This window comes from Microcaecilia unicolor, chromosome 11, assembly GCF_901765095.1.
Source record: "Microcaecilia unicolor chromosome 11, aMicUni1.1, whole genome shotgun sequence".
Taxonomy (NCBI): domain Eukaryota; kingdom Metazoa; phylum Chordata; class Amphibia; order Gymnophiona; family Siphonopidae; genus Microcaecilia; species Microcaecilia unicolor.
This window is the reverse complement of record NC_044041.1, coordinates 61539791-61552951: the sequence shown is the minus strand read 5'-3', so window position 1 is coordinate 61552951 and position 13161 is coordinate 61539791. Positions and strand designations below refer to the sequence as shown.

Sequence of the window (13161 nt, the reverse complement as noted above, 5' to 3'; positions counted from 1 at the left end):
GTTCATAAGCTGGATTGGGGGAGTATAGTAGACATTTTATACTTATGAAACCTGTCATGAATCTTCTATTCATGGGGTGAAGAACACCAGCGTGTTAACTGGTTCATGGTATACTGCAGTGGCCCTAAGGTGAACTTGTACGGGTTTTATCTTAAGTCATGCCTCAGAGAGGGAGAAGAGATATCAACATTGCAGAGACCTGGCATTTAGATGGGTCCCGATTGGTTGATTCTGCACCATTTTATAAATTGAATCCATTTGAACAGTTAAGATTTCCTGATGGAATGTTGCCTGGCGGCAGTGATGAGATCTCTAATCTCTTGAAGCACAGGTAGGGTAGAGATTAGTTGCCCTTCAACCTCCAAGCTGTCAGTGGTAAGGTGCAGGTTCAGATGGAGATTGCCCTCTCGTTGCATTAGGAGAGTTGGGTGGATTTCCAGGGGATGAGATTCACTATGACTAGGGCAGATAGGTAAGGGAACAATATCTGGTGAGGCCAATGAGGCAACTAAGATGAGGTGGGCAGAGTTCTGTATTTTTTTGAATGATCCACAACATAGTAGAATCAAGGGAAAGGCATACATATGAGGCCCTGACACCTATAGATTGCAAAAATATCCTATGCAAGACTGTTCGTTGGTAATAATCTGGAGCAGAATACTAGACATTTGGAGTTGAGCTGAGGAGCAAACAGGTTGATCTCTGGAGTGCTCCTTTGCTTGAAAGGTTGATTGGCCAGTAGTGGAGAAATAATTTGTGGCGATTGAGCCTGTGCTTGAGAGAGTTCACTATCTGTTTTTGTTTGCCTGGTAGATATGAAACTAGCAGGAAGCAGTTGAGGGAGGACATAAGGTGACAGATTTTGGCTCCTTCATGGTACATGGTAACCTGATTGTCTATAAGACTAGTATTTTTTCTACAACCCAGTCCCTGAAGATGGCAAGGAGCTCTAGGTAGTTAATATGAAAACTCTTTTCCGAGAGGATTTAGTGCTCTGAGAACATAGCTTGAGAAGGTGGGTCCCCACAGCTGTGAGAGCATCTGTGGCCATGGTTAGTTTGTACTGAGGATCCTGGAATAGGTTTCTGAGTTGAAGGTGGGCTGGGTGGCATCACCCCTGAAGAGAATGCCAGATGGAGGCGATAAAGTTTCAATGGCATCAAAACAGTCATCGCTTTCCAGAGCCACTGGAGATCCTTGTGGAGCCTTGCGAGAGGGAGGGCATGGACTGTAATTGCCATGTGACCCAGAATCCTGAGGATAGTGCAAGCAGAGGCTGTATGCGCCACCATTGTCTTTGTGTATAGCTGTATAATGAGTTGTTAATGTCAGTTTCCTGTAAGGTGAGAACCAGTAAGTTCCATGGACCAAGTGGGGGTTACTATGGATTTTTGGGGATTGAGCAATTACAAGTTCTTTATCTTCTGCTCCAGACCATTCCCGACGAGTGGGTAATATGCATTTTTACCAGCAGAGGGAGACTGAGAACTATTGAGCAGTGCGCCTGTATAAGGGACTGCAATCCTGACCTGCTCAGTATTCCTCAGTCTCCATGCAGATGTAGGTGATTCTGTGCCACCCTACTTCACGTTGAGTGGGTGCGCCGGCTTTGGCCCTGTGTTAGCCTTGTGGTCTGGGTCTCTTTTAGGGTCCTAGGCTGTTTGGGATTTTACTTTAAAAAAAAAAACAAAAAAACCCACACACACATTCTGAAGATCAATTCCTCAGCCTTCAGGAAATGGCAGCTGCATTTGTTCTTGGGCTTCAGACTTTGGGCCCCTGCACCTTTTGAGGCTGTACACTCTGGTTTCCGGGTCCCTCCCACCTCCCTCCTGCTCTCCTTGCCTTTCTTGTGTGCCTTGGCCTTCTTCCCCACTTGCCTGGGAGAAGTTCCTTAAGGTGGTACCACGGAGTGGAACAGAGCACCGAAAGAAAAAAAAAAACCCCAAAAACTAGAATCCGAGTGAAGGCACCGGCATTGTTTAGATAGCTGGGGGCACGCTAACTTTTGTAGGTGCAGACCTTGTGTAGCGGCTGGGGGAGTGTGTTAGCGTTGGGAAGGTGGTGGATGGACACCGCAAGGGTGACTCTCTTCTCCGTGGCGGTGCAGTTGGAGAAGGTGTTCCATTGTGCAGCCTGTTCTGCTCACATCATGGTCTCTGTGCACAGTGGCCTTTGCCGGGTGTGCGAGGAGGTAGAGCCAAGAGTATGGTGCGGACCTGAAATCGGGATTGCTGCTGGTGGCGGGTGCAGCGATGACACCCCGCCAGAGTAAGGAGGTTGTTTCTGGGGAGCCTGTCTCTCCTGCCTGCAGCGCACCTGATTCGGTTTTGGTGGGAATGTCCGCCATGCTGTCTGACTGTTTTGAGCCTGAACCTGGGAGAAGGGCCGCCAGTGCTCACTAGTCATGATGCCTCCACGGTCTCTCCTCATTTTTCCCCAGAATTTGTCCTTTTGTTACATCGGGCTTATTGCCTGAAACGGGGCTCCCACTAGATGCTTCAGGGTGGGGGACCACTGGCACCTCTGGTACAGGACGGCCTGGTGAGAGTTTCAGTAGGGGCCCTTGGGGCCAAGAAGCCTCTTATGACCATGATGGACAACATAGAGGATGTTCTTTCCCGCGAGTCGGAGTGTCCACTTGAGGTGGACAGTGGGGAGCCCTGGGATACAGGGTCCCTGGATGAGCCGACCTTATTGTCTGAGATCCTCCAGGCTCTTAAGCTGTCAGAGGACCCTTCTCTGGTGACAAGGAAAGGGGATCTGCTGTTAAAGGGGGTCTGCCAGCCACCTCAGGCCTTTCCCTAGCATGAGGATTTGAAGGAGCTGGTGGAGGCAGGGTGGTTGGCCCCGGATTCTCCTTTACGTATGGGTCGGGCCATGGCTTGCCTCTATCAGTTCTCCCTGGTGGATCTGGAGTCCTTTTGGGTCCCTAAGGTGGACGCACTGGTAACTGCAGTCCCTGTTGAGGGTGGTGTGGCCCTTAAGGATCCTCAGGACCGACGATTGGAGAGACTGCTGAAACGCTCCTTTGAGGTGTCCGCCTTGGCCTTGCAGGCGGCCATTTGTGGTGGTTACGTAGCTTGAGCCTGTTTTCGATGGGCTGAACGTCTCCCGTACACACCGGCTGCGTCCTCTCCGCAGTCTGCATCCAATGTTCTTAATTTGGAGATGGGCACTGTATGACTTAGTTCGGACTTCTGCGAAGAATCTAGCCGTGAGCTAGATGAAATTTAATGTGGACAAGTGCAAATTAATGTACTTTGGAAAGTATAACTCAAATTATAGCTACATGATGCTAGGTTCCACATTACAAGTCACCACCCAAGAAAGAGATATAGGTGTCCTCGTGCACAATACATTGAAATCTTTGCTTAGTGTGCAGTGGCGGGTAAAAAAGCAAACAGAATATTAAAATTATTAGTAAAGGAATAGAAATTTTTTAACAGAACATTAATGCCTATGTATTGCTCCACGGTGCACCTTGAGTATTGTGTGCAATTCTGCTTGCTACGTCTCATAAAAAGATATAGCAGAATTAGGCTATAAAGAAGGATGACCAAAATTTTAAGATGATGGAACTCCTTTCAAACAGAACTTTTTAAAAGCCAGTTTTATTTGAAAACACCCAAAATGGCCATGTTTCGCCTGCAGGAGGCATCAGGGCGTTTTAATAATTCACTATAAGCAAACACATTATATTTATTTTCTTTTATAATGTTTGTTATACTGTTTGTATTTGTGTTTTGCTTTCAGTGAATCTTAAATGTTTTCTCTGATGCTGCCTGTGGGCGAAACACAACCTGTTAAGCATTTTCAATTAAAAATGGCTTTTTAAATCTGAAGATTCTGCTCATGTTACACTCCATTTGTATAGGATCTAGCCTCTCTTTGTTTCATATGATGAAATTCTTCTTAAGAGGCTATGGGTCTTAAGTTTGGAGAAGAGATAGCTGACTGAGGGATATAATAGAGGTCTACAAAATCCCGAGTAGTAAACTGAAGGTTTATGCTTTCAAAAAGTACAAAGACATGGGGGGACACCATGAAGTTACATAAAAAACACTTTTAAAAACTAATAGCAGAAAATATTTTCTCACTTAATGAATAGTTAAGCTCTGCAACTTGTTGCTGAAGTTTGTGGTGAAAGCGATTAGTGTGGCTGGATTTTTAAAAAGTTTGACCAAGTTCCCGGAGTTAGTCCATAAACTGTAATTAAGCTAGACCTGGGGAAGGCCATTGCTTATCGCTGGGATTGGTAGCATGGAATCTTGCTACTTCTTGGGATTCTCTCAGGTGCTTGTGACATGGATTATTCACTGTTGGAAGCAGGATACTGGGCTATATGGACCTTTGGTCTGACCCAGTATGGCAATTCTTATGTTCCATAAAGACAAGAGGCAACTTCCATTAGTGTGTAGTCAAAAGTTAGCAGTGTTATCTTGGTTAGCTGGGAGACAGAGCTCTGTTAATTCCACAAATGCAAGATCTAGACTCACTGAATGAAAGTTGTGGTCTGCTGCTGTGCAGTTCAGACATAGGGCTGGAACCTTATGCAGGGGTAATACTGTTAGTAATACTGCTGCTTTGGAAGGCTTGCTGGGTTCCGCCGGGTGCTTGAGGTATGATCTGTGGTTGCCATAGTCCCTTACTATTGAGCAGTTATCTTTTTTTTTAGGTTACTGTCTTGCAGTTTGTCTCCAAACAAGTCACCTAGCCAGGGGGCATCTGTAAGTTGTTGTGTGGGTCCCCTTTCAGTCCTGATTTTAGCTATGCTGTTCTGTTTTGGTTGGTGTCATATGAGTTGCAAATAGATCACGTTAGCTGAATGTCCCTTTCTTCCATGCACCAAAGCAGTTGAGCATAAAAGGGCAGCACTGTCGTGAGGGGTCATAAGGAACCAGACCTTTCGGGACCTGGGGGGGGGGGGGGGATTTGTGTTGTTCTAGTATTTGGGGATAGGTGAGAAAGGGAGGGTTAAGGGGTATTAAGGGAGGTGGGGGTTTGTTACTATGATTATTGTTGATTTGAAGTTATACAGCCCAGGGGTGGGACATGGGTGAAGGGAGTTAAACGAGAAATAATTGTTGGTGGCCTGTTTTAACAATTTCCTGTTTCTGTGCTATATTTTGAATGGTCAAATACTCTTTGTGATGAATCAATTGTATTATGTTTGAGTCAACAATAAAAATTTATGAAAATAAAAAAAAAAAAAGGCAGCACTGAGAGGAGAGTCAAAATTTGTTTGTGGATAGAATGATGGTATTGGAGCATTTGTAACTAGTGTGCTGCTTTTCTAGTGTTTTTGACATAGCAGCCTGAAACACTTTTCTCCCTACCGGATCCAGTGATGTGTTGGAAGATTGTTTGGAGGCCTTAGTCTTTTTAAGGGCTGCCTCCACTACCATTGACTGGTGTGAACGCTGTACATAGTTGTGTAAGGTGCTGGCTGTGCTTTGTTCTTGTTGACAAGCATCTTTAGAGGTGGTTATCTGCATGGTCCTGCGGGCTGGGAGAGGAGACAGTGACCCTGTGCAGTTAGGACGCACAGTGGTCAGTGCCATGCTCAGCTGGCATGAAGTTGGTGTGACCCACATATCGGGCTGCTTTGAAGGCATCCTGGAGAAGATAGACTGAACTATTAATGGGGCTCTGTGTCCCAAAAGGTTTGTGACTATGCACATCTTTGCTGAGTTTATTACCCACAGTTACTGTGCTTGATCCTTTGGGTAATGGGAGCTCCCTTAGTTGATTTGGCATTGTTGAGTGCTGCCTCGGAGATCCTCAGATACAGTGCAGCTGGGAAAGCATGGGCTGATTGGGGGCTTTCCCAGGCTGCTGCAGGTACTCCTGCAGGGAGAGCTTGTATGTGTGTGTTTGATTTTTGTTTTTTGTTGTTGTTGTTTCTAAGCGGAAGACATGCTGCAGGCATACTGCATATAAGACGAGGGGTCATGTCTGGCTCCCAAACAGCATACCCAGTGGTCATGGTTTTGTGGCATTGTAGAGCAGGGTTTTGCACACTGGTTTGTCTCATAATGGATGATTAGAAAATAAATTAATTGGAGAACATCACTGTGCATCTGGTTGGCTCGAACAGATAAAGGGAGCTGAAGCATGGGGTGTGCCGGAACAGCTGCAAATTTCAGTTTGGAGAGTAGCCAAAAAAACAATTTTGCCAGATGACCAGGTGTTGAATATCCTTTGTGAGATATTGAATCTTGCTATGTGAAGTTCAACAGAGGCCACTGACCTAACAGTCAAAGTGGACCAGCTGATAAAAACCTCTATCTTTTAAAATAGCCAATAAAGATTTTAAAAAAACAGCACAAGAAGCCAATTTCCATCCTTTCTCTCCACCAGATATTATACCAGTAAACTTTGGCTACAAAAGTGATCCATTGTAATCTCTATTCCTCACAAATTATTGGTAAAAGGATTAGACAGAGCTGTAACTATCCCCACATGGCTTAATGTTGTCTATCCCTTGAATTTTGAAGAAGAGAGAAACAGGATTTGTATAAAATAAAAAAACACACAATATACCCTCTTCATTGATTATAAAGACACTTAAATTTCCTCTCTTCCTTGAAAATCATGTATCTACAAGGAGGATAAAATGTAGGAGGAAATATTTTTTCAGTCAAAGAATATTTAAGTGCTGGAACTCGCTGCCAGAGGATATGGTAACAGCAGTCAGTGTGGGTTTAAAAAAAGTTTGGACAGATTCCTGGAGGAAAAGTCCATAGTCTGTTGTTGAGATGGACATGGGGAAAGCCACTGCTTGCCCCGGGATTGGTAGCATGGAATGTCGCTACTAATTGAGTTTCTGCCAGGTACTTGTGATCTGGGTTGGCCACTGTTGGAAGCAGGATACTGGGCTAGATGGACCATTGGTCCAACCCAGTATGGCTATTATCTAGTGCCTTAGGGTGTGGTGAATCCACATGCTGCATTCTGTTCTGTCTTTCCTTTGCCCTCAGCCCATGAAGCCTCTGAAGGCAGCTGCTACCACTTCCCAGCCTGTGCTTAGCTGTCAGCAAATTGAGACCATCTTCTTCAAAGTACCTGAACTGTACGAGATCCACAAGGACTTCTATGACAAGCTTTTCCCTCGTGTGCAGCAGTGGAGTCACCAACAGCGAGTGGGTGACCTCTTTCAGAAACTGGTGAGTTTACGCCATTGTATTTGTTTAATTTCATATTTCATCTACCTTTCTCCCTTTGGAAGCTTTTATCTGTGTTTCTCCTTACCCATGCCAGAGGTGGTTGCATGTACGTTTCTGAAATGCTAAACTGTAAAATTGTTGTTGGGGTGTAGAGGGAAGCTTGTGCCATAGACGTAGAAGAGTACCGTTAAGGGTTAACGGCTCAAGAAATATGACTAAGGCCATGAAGGAAACCTAGTTAACTTGTTCCTCTCACTTTCACACATTGCTGGCTTGTGCCTCTATCTGCTGCATATAGTATGGCTTAGGAATGGGATGGAAAAGGATGAAACCAGTGCTAACAGTGGGAGAGCCTTCAACTTCTGCAGTCTTTCCATCAGGAGCTGGCAGAGAGAGTGGTATAGGAGTGCACAGCTCCTGTTACTCCAGTCCTCTCAGCAAAGGGTGCTGGAGCACTGATTGTAGGGGAATCTGCAGTGCTTGCATGGCCTATATATTCTGACTCGGATATAACTGAACAAGTTGCTTTTGGCCCCCCTGCTAAACTTTAATGTGGCAGAGGGGGTAGTTCTGATGTGAAATTGGCATCTTTCTGTAGCTGCCTTGTCATACTCTGCATTGGTGCTGGGGAGGCTTTGGAATGGGGCATGTGCCTTATATGGAGGCCTGTGATGCAGCCTGGGAGCTCTTCGGCTCTTTAGTGACTTACTCACTTTTTTATTGATTTGGCTTTGTGATTCTAGGCCAGCCAGCTGGGAGTGTACCGAGCCTTTGTGGATAACTATGAGGTTGCCATGGAAACTGCAGAGAAATGCTGCCAGGCCAATGCTCAGTTTGCTGAAATTTCTGAGGTAACTTTTTCACATGACCCATATACAGCACAGATATGTCTAAAATCAGCAACCTGTGTAAAATGCACTACAGCGGTGGTTGCCAAATCATGGTCCTGGAGGCACCCCAGCCAGTCTGTTTTTCAGGATACTCACAATGAATATTCATAAGAGATTTGCATTCAGTGGAGGCAGTGCATGTAAATCTTTCTCATGAATATTCATTGTGGATATCCTGAAAACCTGACTGGCTGGGGTGCCTCCAGGACCAGGTTTGGCAACCACTGCACTACAGTATACATTCACCATACATATCCACAGAATTACAGCAAAGTTAAATCCCATGTATGCAATTGCGGTCAAATGGCATGACTGCTGTCCTCACATCCTCTGATGAAATACTTTCCAAGCATCCCTTGATACATTGCCTGTACAGCTGTGTGCAACTGTTTAGGTTCCTTGGTCAAGCGGTGTGTTTCAATGAATCCTTAACTGAACAGAATCTGGCACAACCTTTATGCGATACAAAGTTGAACATGATATTTTTCTGCAAATTTTAATGCTTAATTACTCTGTTTGCAGTCTTTCACAGATGAAAGTAATAAAAGTGTATATGGTAGGTGCAAAAACTTTGGACACTTTTCCAGTCGACCAATTAAAAAGTTAAGGGCCAAAAGTTTGAAAGTTAAGGCAAGATCTAGAAGACCAAAACATTCTCTGATAGAATAGACTGGTCATCAAGTCTGCAAAACAGAAACCACAGATCACTGCTACTAAAAAGTTTAGTTTAAACTGGAATAACTTTCTACACATTACAGTATAGCTTACACAGACTGTGATCTGCATGGGAGAATTGTCAGAACAAAACATTTCCTATGACTTGAGTAGAAAAATAATCAATATGCAAAAAGAATCTTGATAAGCCTAAAGTTTTTGGACTGATTTAAACAAAAACTGAACTTCCCCTTGAGGCTGGCATCTGCTGTGGTGCAACTATCAAAACTGGATGGCTTTGGCATTTGCCCTTTTACCTGAGAACACTGGTGCTTCGGTCAGACCTGGTGAGGTTTTCACCAGCTGTCATTTTTTTGAAGGGGCATCTCTGAGCCCAAAGACAAAGCTGTTTCTACCTGACCCGCAAGTGAAATCCACAGTTTGCAGGAGCAGTACTTGCAAGGTGCAGTTGGTTTGCTTTCAGAAGGTTCTGCAGGAGGACCCTCCTACAGCAGCATTGGTGGGGGGTTGGGGGGACAGAGTGGAGGTAGAGGATTAGCTTTTTCCAGACCATCATGTGAGAGGCTGCCAGTTTCTGAAGGGGAGAAGGGCACATGTATTTTATGGGAGGTTCTAAAGCTTGCTGTAGTCATTTTAGAGTCACGCTGCGACACAGTAACATAGTAAATGACGGCAGAAAAAGACCTGCCTGGTCCATCCAGTCTTCCCAACAAGATAAACTCATATGTGATACTTTTTGTGTATACCCTACTTTGATTTGTACCTGTCCTCTTCAGGGCACAGACCGTATAAGTCTGCCCAGCACTATCCCCGCCTTCCAACCACCGGCTCTGGCACAGACCGTATAAGTCTGCCCAGCACTATCCCCGCCTCCCGCCACCGACTCTGCCACCCAATCTCGGCTAAGCTCCTTAGGATCCATTCCTTCTGAACAGGATTCCTTTATGTTTATCCCATGCGTGTTTGAATTCTGTTACCGTTTTCATTTCCACCACCTCCCGCGGGAAGGCATTCCAAGCATCCACTACTCTCTCCGAGAAAAAATATTTCCTGACATTTTTCTTGTCTGCCCCCCTTCAATCTCATTTCATGTCCTCTCGTTCTACCGCCTTCGCACCTCCGGAAAAGGTTCGTTTGCAGATTAATACTTTTCAAATATTTGAAAGTCTGTATCATATCACCCCTGTTTCTCCTTTCTTCCAGAGTATACATGTTCAGGTCATCAAGTCTCTCCTCATAGTCTTGTAACGCAAATCCCTTACCATTCTCATAGCTTTTCTTTGCACTGCTTCAATTCTTTTTACATCCTTCGCAAGGTACGGCCTCCAAAACTGAACACAATACTCTAGGTGGGGCCTCACCAACGACTTATACAGGGGCATCAACACCTCCTTTCTTCTGCTGGTCATACCTCTCTCTATACAGCCTAACAACCTTCTAACTACAGCCACCGCCTTGTCACACTGTTTCGTCGACTTCAGATCCTCAGATACTATCACCCCAAGATCCCTCTCCCCGTCCGTATCTATCAGATTCTCCCCGCCTAACACATACATCTCCCGAGGATTTCTATTCCCTAAGTGCATCACTTTACATTTCTTCGCATTGAATTTTAATTGCCAAACCGTAGACCATTCTTCTAGCTTCCTCAGATCCTTTATCATGTTTTCCACTCCCTCCCGGGTGTCCACTCTGTTACAGATCTTAGTATCATCCGCAAATAGGCAAATTTACCTTCTAACCCTTCGGCAATGTCACTCACAAATATATTGAACAGAATCGGTCCCAGCACCGATCCCTGAGGCACACCACTACTCACCTTTCCCTCCGAGCGAATTCCATTCACCACCACCCTCTGGCTTCTGTCCGTCAACCAGTTCCTAATCCAGTTCACCACTTCGGGTCCTATCTTCAGCCCATCCAGTTTATTTAAGAGCCTCCTGTGGGGAACCGTGTCAAAAGCTTTGCTGAAATCTAAGTAGATTACGTCCATAGCTCGTCCCTGATTCAAATCTCCTGTCACCTAATCAAAGAACTCAATGAGATTCGTTTGGCACGATTTCCCTTTGGTAAAACCATGTTGTCTTGGATCTTGCAACTTATTGGCTTCCAGGAAATTCACTATCCTTTCCTTCAGCATCGCTTCCATTACTTTTCCAATAACCGAAGTGAGGCTTACCGGCCTGTAGTTTCCAGCTTCTTCCCTATCACCACTCTTGTGAAGAGGGACCACCTCCGCCGTTCTCCAATCCCTCGGAACCTCTCCCGTCTGCAAGGATATGTTAAATCTTTAAGAGGACCCGCCAGAACCTCTCTGAGCTCACTGAATATCCTGGGGTGGATCCCATCCGGTCCCATGGCTTTATCCACCTTTAGCTTTTCAAGCTGTTCATACACACTCTCTTCCGTGAACGGTGCTCTATCCACTTCAATCTCATTTGTACTTTTTGCAGTCCATCGCGGTCCTTCTCCTGGATTTTCTTCTGTGGAAACAGAACAAAAGTATCTATTTAGCAAATTTGCTTATTTTTCATCATTATCCACATAGCGGTTCGCAGTATCTTTTAGTCTCACAATTCCCTTTTTAGTCATTCTCCTTTCACTTATATACCTGAAGAAATTTTTGTCACCCCTCCTTACATTTCTAGCCATTTGTTCTTCCGCTTGCGCTTTTGCCAAACGTATCTCTCTCTTGGCTTCTTTCAGTTTCATCCTGTATTCCTCCTCGTGTTCCTTTTCTTTAGTTTTTGTGTATTTCTGGAACGCCAGCTCTTTAGCCTTTATTTTCTCAGACACTTGCTTGGAGAACCATATCGGTTTCCTTTTTCTCTTGCTTTTATTTACTTTCCTTACTTTCCTTTCAGCCTGGACCACTGTCCTTCCACTTCTCGTATTTCCTCCCAGCCCATCATCTCCTTCCTCAGGTATTCCCCCATTTTACTAAAGTCAGCACGCTTGAAATCCAGAACTTTGAGTTTTGAGTGGCCACTCTCCACTTTAGCTGTAATATCAAACCAAAACCGTTTGATGGTCACTGCTGCCCAGGTGGGCACCCACTCGGATATTTGACACGCTATCCCCATTTGTGAGCACCAGATCCAGTGTCGCCCCCTCCCTCGTGGGTTCCGTCACCATTTGTCTGAGCAAACCGCTTTGTAAAGCATCCACGATCTCTCTACTTCTTTCCGATTCCGCAGACGGAACCTTCCAATCTACATCCGGCAGATTGAAATCTCCCAGCAACAGCACCTCTCTTTTGTTTCCCAACTTTTGAATATCTGCGATCAGGTCTTTATCTAGTTCCTCCAATTGTTTTGGAGGTCTGTAGACAACACCCACGTGTATAGAGGTTCTATCCTCTCTTTTTAAGGTGATCCATATCACAATGGATCACAATGGTTGGAAAAGTTGTTGAAAATTTGTGAAATATTGCTGGGACTGCTAGTTCAGGCTCCAGGCCACGGAACAACATCTCTCTAAATTCAAAGAGATTGACTGTTCATTATCTATTTGTTTGTTTAAAGAACAGAAGGATATATTATTGTGAGATTAGTTTTATGCATCAGAAGTTAGAATATCTAGAAAATAAAGGAATAATTTACTTTTTTTTTTTTTTTTACTTCTCCAAAATCACTTTTTGTCTCGCCAATAGATATGGCTCAAATGTATATGACAAAAATTTGGGGGAACCTCTGCTGATTCTCTTTCTTCTTTGGTTAGAGCTCAGTAGCCTGAATCTCCAAGAAAGACATAAGAACATAAGAATAGCCATACTGGGTCAGACCAATGGTCTATCTAGCCCAGTATTCTCCTTCCATAAGTGGCCAATCCAGGGCACAGGTACCTGACAGAAATCCAGTTAGGAGCAAGATTCCATGCTACCAATCCCGGGGCAAGTAGTGGCTTCCTCCAGGTCTCTCTCAATATCAGATTGTGGGCTTTTCCTCCAGGAACTTGTCCAAATCTTTTTTTTTTTAAACCCAGATACGGTAACCGCTGTTACCACATCCTTCAGCAGCAAGTTCCAGAGCCTTAACTATTCTTTGAGTAAAAAAATATTTCCTCCTATTTGTTTTAAAATTAGTTCCATGTAATTTCATTGAGAGACCCCTGGTCTTTGTACTTTTTTAAAGACCTGGGATATACATGAATTAGAAAATTTTTTTTTTTAATCTTCCTTGGAAATAATGACTCAAAAGAACTGCTCAAGTGGCTACGTTTTACTCTTGAGCCTGATAGGAACACTGTTCTTTGATTATACTTCAGGCATGTGAATGATTTTGTTTTTCTAGATCAGCAGTTCATATATTTCAGGATTTGTTTAGGGCTATCCAGAAGAGTGTCGGGAGTTTCTGGTTTATAAACCAAGGGCTTTGGGAGCAGATTTTGTGAGATTTCCTTGTAATCGAATGCTTATTTTTGAAGGT

General features: G+C 44.4%; 1 protein-coding gene across 2 annotated transcripts in view; it reads left to right on the top strand.

Annotated features, from left to right (window-relative positions):
• Positions 1-13161, top strand: part of BCR (BCR activator of RhoGEF and GTPase) — an 80139-nt gene that overhangs the window by 19047 nt on the left and 47931 nt on the right. For both annotated transcript variants that reach the window (XR_003943758.1, XM_030218006.1), the window contains exons 4-5: positions 6984-7169; positions 7913-8020. Coding sequence is in view for 1 of the 2 variants with exons in the window: in XM_030218006.1 (XP_030073866.1) it covers positions 6984-7169; positions 7913-8020 (294 nt within the window). In the remaining variant the exon portion in view is untranslated. The remainder of the gene's footprint in view (positions 1-6983; positions 7170-7912; positions 8021-13161) is intronic.